We start from the raw sequence: 10,579 nt of genomic DNA on the forward strand, positions 1-10,579 counted from the left end.
TTTTCATTTATCACATCAGTATAGAAGTGCAAGGGCATCCAAAACAATGGTAAGTACAACTTGTGTTTCATAACATATCATTATGCAACACTTTTCATCAAGCCTGTAAAACAGATGTCTGTAGATGAAGAACAGATGTCTGCAGATACAGAATTTACATGAGGCTTTTGTAACCCAGTATTATAGTAAGTATATTATAGTATTTTCCCATGTACAATGACACTTTGTGTATGTATATACTGTATATATATATATATATGTATGCCACCTTATGTGACTTATAGCAGATACACAGCAACTAGCCCCATGGCCCCAAGTGATTTGAGGACCCACACTCCACAGAGGAGCCCAGGGGCAGGAAGCCTCAATCCCACCACTGCGATTCATCCAGCAGGGGAAGGGGAGGTTAGCAACCACAAGCAATTAGCGCATCATCTGACAGTGTGAGTCTACTACTTCTTGTCTCTCTGCTGAGAGATTTCCGGAGCCCTGCGATGTTGAGCCTTATCGATCGGCGCGCTGGAAAGGTCAGTGACTTGGCTCAGTGCCCCCCCCACCCTTCCACCCCTCTGCTATGGCATTCACCAGAACTCTGTACCCACCATGGGCTGCTGGCCAACCAACCAAGAGGCGTGTGACAGAGGAATACTCCGCTGTTTGTTGTAGGGAAATATAAACCTAACCTTTCTATCAGTGTACCTTAGTCAATTCTTAAAACTGCTTTTGTTACTGTTATCTCTTAGATACAACATCCTGTACTCTGATGGTGACCTACACTAAACTGTGAGTTTAAGGGTTCACTCCTAAAGGTATAGTTTGACATTTTGGTAAACGCACTTATTTGCTTTCTTGCTGAGAAGTAGATGCTGTTAACTGGCTGCTGACTGTAGCTTCATTTTACAGACATACTTAATTGAGAAAGTAAAACTACTGGTAAAAAAAAAAAGAAATCAGGATGGTAACCACATTGGCAGACATCCTCTGATGAATCTGATTTATAAACTCTGACTAAGGCATCAGCTTAATGCCTTCGATGATTAATACCATGTGTATGCTGCATCAATCTAAGTTACATTTCCATTGCCAGGGCAGTTGGTTGTCTATCTGACCAAGCACATCATTATCACATCAGTAATGAATTATGCAGAGGCAAGGATAGTCTTTTTTTTTTTTTTTTGCTAACTCCAAGTACTGCCTCTCTCTTAAAAGAACATTAGCCAGTTCTCAGACGCTTGAGCTTGACTGCTTCCTGCTATGTTTTTTTGTTTTTTTTCCTCTCACCAGTTTCTTATCCACTGCCTCTGCACCAACAGATAATATTAATACACTACAGTCATTAATTTCCTGGCAGGAAAATTATGTTTTAAAAAATGTTTTCATTCAGAATAAGCTTGGAGCATGGTAATGTTGCATCTCAAGCACACTGGAGAGTAAAATAAAAACACAGACAACAGACTTCTGAGACTGGTGTGTCGGGTTGTATTTGGTGCACAAACAACACTCTCACGCATGCTCGTGTGTACATTGCACACGCGGAAGACCATCACAATTAACTTAAGCAGCTGACACTGCCTCTGCAAAGTGATGAGGCATTTAATTCACACATGACTAAACCCAGACAGCGAGGGATCTGTTCATTTGACCTGCATCACTACACCCCTTTAGTGGGAAAGCCCCTCAAGAGAAGGCAGAATTTAATTTAATCATACACTACGAAAAGCAATGTCCATGTCTTTAGCACTCGAAATCAGGAGCATGTCAAGGTGTAAGACTCATTTCACCTCCTGGGAGAGCGATGAGAAAAAAAAGCATCAGGCAGCGAGATCTCACTCAGTCTCCGATGTGTCTAAAAACAACACCTGCACGGAATATTCTCATGAAGCGTATGCAAATATTTCCTCTAGTGTATCTCAAGAAGTCTACAGTAGTGGGTACAACATACTGTATCAAGCCTTTTACCCAGGAAATTGAAGCTCAGTTGATCTGGCACAGTTTGTGGTCAGAACATGAATGCAGGGGGAAATCTTCGAGACTGCAACAGAAACATGGCTCCCTGTTTAATTTAGTCTACCTAATTTGTAAACTGATACTTTCCCAATTTCACTAGTCACACCCTGAAACTCTAAAACAGCTCTAGGCCACTATGTAAATCTGAATATAAAATATGTGTTGGAAAGGATTAATAATATCTCAAAACCTGAGGTACACTTGACTGAACTGAACTAAGGCCGATCGAATGTCTAAAAACACAGTGAGCGAGGAGAAATAAATCAACCACATCCCATTCTGTCCAAAGGAAATATATACAGTATATTTCCCTGGGGGGAGAGGCAGTCCATTTGGCAAGCAATCAAGTAATCTGATGAAGTGAAATGAATGGGAGCGGGGTGGAATGGTTAATCGCCTGTGGAAGCATTTTTATCTCGTAGGAACACATTAAAGAGGTATTCTGTCAATGTAGGCTACGTTGGGGGAGGCTGTGAAAAATCACAGTCTGCCGGGGTGTGAATCAATGTGACTCTGGTGTTCTCTTTAGTAGAATACATAATTTCTGCCAAATATGATTTGCTCCCTCAGAGGTTTCAATATTGCATCCGACAGGAGAAAAAAAAAAAAAAGAGTACGAAGAAAACTCACTGGAGAAACATCAATCACAGTCTGAAGAGTCAAACTTCAACGTATAGAAAAATGTGCACAGAATAAAAGACTATAGCTTAAACTGTTGCCTCCATCCACGACATTTTAACACATACTGGGATTTTTAGCAGACAAGTGTGATATGTGCTGTGACTCCTTCTCCTCTCTCTCACCGTAGAAATGCTTCTCATGATTAACTACTTCAGCTGTGTCACCATAAATACCACATGAGATCTGCATTCTGCTGTTCAGATGTATTACAACAGCGAAGGCGGTAACAAAAAGTCTTAAATTGCCGTTCACAACCAGGCCCTTTAAAGTAAAATGTGCTATCTGTAATTGCATTTTATTTAAAAATCTAGATTAGATCATAAAAACATAATAAAAGCCCTAAAAAAACAAACGCTCAAATGTCAATCTGTGTCAAAAAACCACCTGCTGTAGTCACCAGTCTGCCACGAGGTCAGAATCATCTGTGCAGCAAGTCTGAGCAAGTGACAAGTGACTCATTATCAAGGACTAGTCCATTAATGTCATTAACAGAGATGTGGTCCACTAATTTACAGCGACACTCTGACTGTGGCAGTAATTGAAAAGGGTGAGATCTTATCCACAATCACTTTCATAATCAAAGTCAATGATTCTCATCTACTTGTTCTAATGACTCACACTTATATTTAAACTGCTCAGGGTGATGATGGAATCAGAAGATTTTTGAATGAGAAAGATGAAAAGTTGCCAAATTATCCGTTAACTCCGGTGTAGCCGAGTATGAATTTTGTATTCTGCAGAAGTCGAAGTTTCTTGTTATCCGTCAGGTTCTCAGCAAGATCATATTTTGGAAAGACACGCCTTTTACATTGTTCCTGCAGTGAGATCCTGGTGAGGTCCAACTCTACTGAAAAAAAAAAAAAACACAGGGGGTGACTCAAGGAAAATAAGCAACAAGCTATTTGCCTTTGATGCTGCATTGGCTGGTTTCACAGAAATGGATTAGATGAGCTTGATCCTACACTGAAGGAGGCTTTTAGCTGAAAAAGGTTTTAAGTCGAGGCACGTCTGGGAAACTGGTCCCCTAGTATTTGGAAAAATTCTGATTCTTCATTTGCAACAGATAATTCTTCCTAACCTCACTGTGCTCAAGTGTTTCTGTGGTATTGTTTCACACAGAGTGTTTCACATCGATGTTCTACAAATATATTTTTAGGGCCATAAAGACCTTAAATTCACATCTTCCTGTCTTAGCAACAATTATTAGATGTTGCCTTTGTTTCCACAGATGAATTTACCATTCAGAACATCTGTTGTCATGAAAGCTGTCAAGGTTAATTGTTAGAAGTTTGTTTTTGCCTCCTTGAGAAACTGATTTCCATGAAAGTGATGATCTCTGCCAAATGGAAATGGCTCACATGATCCATAAAATAAAACCACAATACTGCTCAGACATAAGTGATGAACTGTAGAATAGTTGGTTATGGTTATTTAAACAAATTTGCCTTGAGAGACTTCATGGAAGCCTTGCTGCTTTCTTCACTGCATGAGCCACCTCATCAGATGCAAGGCAGTGGCAGTGCATAAGAAATGTTATTCTATCTCTGTATCTAGGCCTCACATGTTTGCTGCACCGTCTGGAGGCCCTCCTGAAAGTGAAAGTGTGTCATCTAATGTATGCAGCCAGCAGCCACTGCTCCTGAGCTGTTCTGGGTATTGGGGATTACATAAACTAAACCATCATGGAGTGTAGAAATGGCCTCCTATCACTGTGTGTGTGCGCACTGGTCCTCCTCTGGTTCCTCTCCCTCCCTGACAACTGAAGCATCTCCAAAGACTTGCACCACAGGGAGTCTTGTTTTGCATTATCATTAAAGACACATATAGGGTGTGGGAGACTGTAGTGCTGCAAAAACTAGGTCTACGCTGTATGCAGGTTACAACAAAATACACCGTTTTCTGTGGATGCATTTGCTGAATTACAGGATATTTTATGGCACGATGTTGTACCACACACTTCACTGAGATACACCCCAAAGATTAGGATGAGGCAGTGCTGGAGACAGCAGCATCACAGCCTTCTGCAGCAGGGCTCCTCATTTTCCAAGGAAGCAGCCGAGTGGTGTCTGTGCAGCATTTGTCCGAATGTGAAGATTTCTGGCAAGTTTTCCATCAGAGCATGTCATCCTGTGCGAGAGAGAAACCAGCTTGTCTCATGCGGCGCCTTCAGTGAGGCACAAATATTCCCCGCTATTATTTCCAGCAGTGTAGTACACTTCAATTGAAAGATGCACTTGAATGTAATTTTACCTTTTCTAATTCTTTAGCATGTGCAGTTTAAATGGAAAGATGCCAAAACCAGTCTATATATATATACACACACACACACACACTGTATAGGCTATGAAACAACAGCAGAGCATCATCAATGAGTAATTGAGAGAGACTGCAGGGCACAGCTTCAACACCAGGGGAAACGGAGCGACTTGGCGCAGGCGCCACATTTCTCCATCGCACTCAGCAGCTGGTGATCAAACCAATCAGATATGGTTGGAAAATCTCTCCCTTTCTTCTCTCATTACTCTCTGAGCGTCTTGATTCACATCTCCATCACAGTTAAATGTGGATGATAGCCTGTTTTACTCCTCGTGGATGCAGATGAGTCACAGCCTTATGGATAAACAATGGTGTACAGTGAGAACAAAAGAATTTTTAGTCACTTTTTTTTTTTTTTTATAGAATCAGACACAAGTGATACACAATTTAAAGACACAAAAGTGAACATTAAAAAACAAAAGAACATAATGAACGAGAACAGGCATTAATTGTATCAAACATTACTTATGTGTTCACTTATTTCGACTCTCAATTGACAACAATTAAAAGAGTACGCAGACATCAGATATGGTCCATTTATTGGATCCAACAAAAAATACACATACATACAAAAATAATGTTAATTGCATCCTTCACTTTCCTAATAACAATATAAGGCCACTGGAGTTAGTAACAACACAAATACACCAGACACGGTGTTGAATTCCAGCATTATTATTTCTGTAAATTTAACACTTAAATAATTCAAATGTCTCCACTGGGAATTGTTTAGCATTATAAACAGAAGATGTGCATGCTGTTGTAAAACAGCACGGCCTGGTCCATTAGGGTTGGGTGACAGTGCAATCAGCCACTTTACTGGTTCAAGTGCTTCAACAGATCCCTGGAATATCACCACCGTTTACGACAAATGTTTGGTTGATATAAAAGCCCTATATGACCTGCCAGAGAGACATGACCCCAACGGGCGAATATCAATTTTATTGCAGCTGTGTGTAGAATATCAAATTAGCATACAATATAATGCCAGTGTATGTAGGACATGCCTGGGATAACAGATGGCCACACTGAACAATAAATTACCCTTTTTAATAAAAGGATAGAATATTTATACTGCACTCAGAGGCAGACACAAACTAAAGAAAATGGAAAAACTGTCACTTCTGAAGTGTTCAATACATAAAGCATGAAGCACTGTGTTAAAAGAGCAATTTCACCTGTTGCCAGTGAAACTGATCTCTCACGGATGATACTCACTGAAGAAACTTTTCTTTTCTTAAATCGTGGAAAGCTCAGCCCTCAAGGAGTTTGGCACGATTGCCAGGAAACATGCACAGCTTGGAAACTGTTTCAAACAACCTGTTATTAAGACTTTCTCAGCCATATGGCGCTCTGCTATCAAGACTAAAAACAAGCATTATGACCATACACAATTTGCTCTTTTAAGCCATACCAACCATCAAACAATCCTGAGAAAGATGCCCCTCCCTTTGAGAAGCTGACCACAATCTTCCTACTGGTTTTTTGGTCCATTTGATTTATTACCAAGCATTGTCTCCACAATCATGTACCACTCATAATGGTAGCAAAAGCCTTTATGGACTCCTGGGAACTTTAACCCCAGGAATTACTCCATATTCAAATATGATTTGAACTTATTTCATGCTTTCATCAGTACAGTTATCTCATGCTCCTTTACACTGCTCTGCATGCTGCAATAAAATTGTTAATATATGTACAGAGTGGTAAGTAATCACATCTTGCTCTGTCCCTTTAGGCTTGTACTAAGTGAGCTCATACGCACAGATGTTACCATGTTCTCGAAACACCACCATTACGCATTGCATTCATTATATTTGGCAAAGGAAGGGATTCTGATTCTACTCAAGTCCCAGCTGTGGTCCTGGCAAAATCTCTTTTTCTATCTCCCATTTATCTTATTGTGAGTATACATTCTGAATCAATAGAAAAAATCTATTTTAGTCCGATGATCCTCCAACATCAATTCCTAACAGAGCTCCTCTGAGACTGATGGGCCAACAGCCTGTGAAGGTTAATGGTAAGGAAGAGGTCACAAATTGCTTCAGTCAGCCTCCTCCATTATCTGCTTCTGCTGTCAAAAACTGTACTCTTGATGATTTCCGTTCATAAATCAAACCTCAAGCACATGAGTATACAAGTGCGCATCTGAGGAGGATTTGGCTGGCGTTAGTCCAAAAGATAAGTCCGCCGCCACCGCACACGTTTGACACAGAGAGGGTGGTGATAAAGAATTGGGAAAGGACCAGAAAAATCAATCAGGAAGCCATCTGCCATCCCAGCGCTCTGGAGACACCAACAACTGTCTACCACTCCGCTGTGTTTCCCTTATTCCCTCTGCATAGCCTGAGGGACAGCCACAGAACTGACCACGACTCTGAACAGGATCTATCGTTGACGAATTCTGCCGAATGGAAACAGAGGCAGTGTGCACAAACCAGCACAACCCACCAGAGTAATATGCATTCGCTCAAGGGAATGCCTGCTCGCCAGTGCATATTCTCAGCAGAGGCCCGTATGTACTGTGAGTGAGCAGAAACTCTGTCTCAACTTTAACTACTGCTCTCTTTCTGCCTCATCGTGCAACAAAATATACATTCAGTTCATGAGCATTCTTCATGATCCTAGTAACGTGAAGGGAAATCCTAAAATAGTTAAAGTTTTTTTTTACATCCAGCACTTTCCATGAGCTCTAAGTGGACAAGTAAGATGAGGAGGAAGACCCTTTTCTTGCGAGCTCAGTGTTTATACATTTGCACTAACCAGCATTAAATTAATAAATTTCCACTTATTTATGACTGAAGTTGAGATATATCTGCAATGACGCTATTAAAATAACACAGTAATTTAGTCTCATCTACAAAATACATCACTTTAAATAAACATAATTGACACCACATGAATTCAATCCATAAAATATGGCTATGATTTAGTATTTTGAAGCTGCAGAAGCAAGTACATTATGTTGAATGTTTTTTTTCTTCCTTTATTAAAATGACTACAAAAACTAGCAAAACGACCCATGTCATTTTACCCTGCATTTCAAAATTACCTCAGTAAAAGCTGAACAGTTTAAGACTGGAGTTTCTCCTGTTATCAGTAGTTAGGTGATTAAGTTCAAGATTTCCTAGGTACTTGCATAATGCCTGTGATTTAAGGCTTTTCTCTAAGCCACCTGTATGTAAGAGTAGCGAGCACTCAAAATGTCTTGAAAAGGTTCTTAACAAAATACCTGAAGATATGTCCCACTTTCTCTTGACAAATAGAAAGCACAGTGAAAGAGAGGAAAGTGCAGAGAGGTGCGTTGGCCCCCTCTACAGGAGAAGATGCAAATATCCTAAAATGTCTCATCATGTGGTTCTGAAAATCGCTGTTATGCCAACCAGCAGCTCATAAGAGGCTACGGGTATGATGACAGAGGTATTTAAGCAGTTGTTTTCTTTCAGATGGATGCACACAAGTTTCAGTGTTTGTCCATGTGCACATAAAACTAAACTGATCTCGCTAAGATTTCAGCAGCGGTGGAGTGGGTAAATGAAAAAGAAGAAAAATGTCAGCATATACAGTTCTGCAGGTTTTCACTAATTCTCAAGCATGTCCTTGCTTAGAAAAACTTTTCATATTCCAGTGGGCTCCTGTCTGCCAGAAACAGCATCCAAATAAAAAAAATATCCCCATGTATATATATATATATATATATATATATATATATATATATATTTATAAAGTACTTCAGAAAGTAAGTACTTATCAGTATAATTTCCTCTTGATCCATTAAATCCAGCTGGAAGAAATGTGCAAAGGTTGAAGTTTGGAAGGGAGCATAGAGGCTTCCTCCTTTGGGCTCCTTTCAGGGCAAGGCACACATATCAAAAAACATTTAACAAGTCAATCCACCGATATCCCTCCTCAGGATATTAGCCTGAATGAAAAACAGATTCGTAAATATATTCAAGGTTGATGCCATTACATTCTCTCCTCAAAGAACCACTTCTGGTGGAGGCTGTCAGAGCAGGGCTGGAGTGAGGGGGCTGGTGTCCCGTTGTCTGTCTTGTCTACTGCCTCAACACATTTCTGGTTCGCCACATGATACAGACTCCCATCCTGAAAAGAACCAGTTTGGAGGATATGTACTGTTACAATACTAGAACACAATAGTTACATGCAGGTTAATCACTCAAATGGCCAAAAAGTTGTTATGAAAAGCAGCTATTACAATACAGTATGAGTATAGCTGCTGCTCTGTACAGCAGATATTATCATTTTTACATTATGACTTATGATCAACACTATTTTAAGAACATCAGTGCTTACCATTGGAGCTGAGAGATTCTGCACTGATTGATCTGCCCATTTAGTTACCGTACATTAGCATGTTTGTTTGCTTCACTTTCTCTTCTCCCTCCCTTTATTCTTAAATGTGCCACTCTTCTGCCTCTGGCCTCCCTGATACATCCATTCACTCTTTCTTGGCTCCATTTACATTTAGATAGCATGGTTTAGCTACTGACACTGGGTTGGGCGTATCTGCACTGAAACACATGCTTAACAACTTCCAGCATTGTGTAGCGGTGTTTATTATCAGCCACACTGGCGCTCAACACCTGTGGAGCAGCTCAGCAATGTGACTGACATGACTTTGACTGTGGAATGAATTAGATTTTGATCCTTGCTGGGACCTCAGGATTCAGTTCAGTTCAGTCCAATAATTACACATAAAACTTTTAAACATAAAAGATTTGAATTATTAATTTCGCAAGAAATAATTCCGCTGATTTTTCCCAAAACATAAAAGAAAAGAAGAGAAAAAATCAACACAGTGTTAATATTCCTGTCTAGACTGGGTCAAAAGAAACAGAAAAACCGAGCAAACTGGGCAGTGAGTGTTGGAAAATTTGGTTCTCACCATATTTTGAAGTATGAGTGCTGGTTCAAGAAGGAAAGTAATAAATCATTTGGAAAGATTAACAAAAAGTCTGAAATTCAAAAGGAAAGTGTTTTAAGGACCCCAAATCAGATATCATGTTACACTTGTCTTTGGCTACAAGACAGCGACTCAAAAACTCATTCCATCCTTCACATTCACTGCCACCATGCACTTCCCGTCTTACCACTCTTTGTTTAAATTTGGATTTAAATACAGACACAGACATGATAAACAGAAATATACTTGTTACCTCTCGGAAGACAAATTTCTGATCTTTAGGCACAGGTTGTCCTCGTTTTCTGCACAGCTGGAGTGTCAGGTAGGTGCTGATGTTGTCACCCACAATGCATCCTGCAGGTTCCCTCGTGTTATAGCAGATCTCACCGTCCGTGGAGTATTCAAAGAACTGCGGGATGAGATGACACAGCTGGGTTTCATTCTAAACCTTTTCATGGAAATTGTGTTATGTCAAATACAAGCTAAATGGAAACACTATTCTTTTTTTTTTTTTTTTTTAAATCCAAGTTTTAAATCTAACTTGAAATAGAAATTAAAATAATTTAAGTGGAAGCACGCTCTTCCCCCCTTCACACAATAGTTGGCTCAAGGAAATCCTAAATCCCATTAGATTTCACTTAGACTCCTGTA

At 39.9% G+C, this 10,579-nt stretch overlaps 1 protein-coding gene across 1 annotated transcript in view; it reads right to left on the reverse strand.

Annotated features, from left to right (window-relative positions):
• Window positions 1–5,526: 5,526 nt before the first annotated feature.
• Window positions 5,527–10,579, reverse strand: part of galnt12 (UDP-N-acetyl-alpha-D-galactosamine:polypeptide N-acetylgalactosaminyltransferase 12) — a 12,525-nt gene continuing 7,472 nt past the window's right edge. The window contains exons 9-10 of the mRNA XM_023412118.2: window positions 10,182–10,337; window positions 5,527–9,108 (exon numbers count right to left, since the gene is read on the reverse strand). Of these exons, the coding sequence (XP_023267886.1) occupies window positions 8,971–9,108; window positions 10,182–10,337 (294 nt within the window). The 3' untranslated portion in view covers window positions 5,527–8,970. The remainder of the gene's footprint in view (window positions 9,109–10,181; window positions 10,338–10,579) is intronic.

Source organism: Seriola lalandi, unplaced genomic scaffold (assembly GCF_002814215.2).
Source record: "Seriola lalandi dorsalis isolate HSWRI2012SDOR001 ecotype SW California unplaced genomic scaffold, Sedor1 jcf7180002054476, whole genome shotgun sequence".
In the NCBI taxonomy this organism is placed as follows: Eukaryota; Metazoa; Chordata; class Actinopteri; order Carangiformes; family Carangidae; genus Seriola; species Seriola lalandi.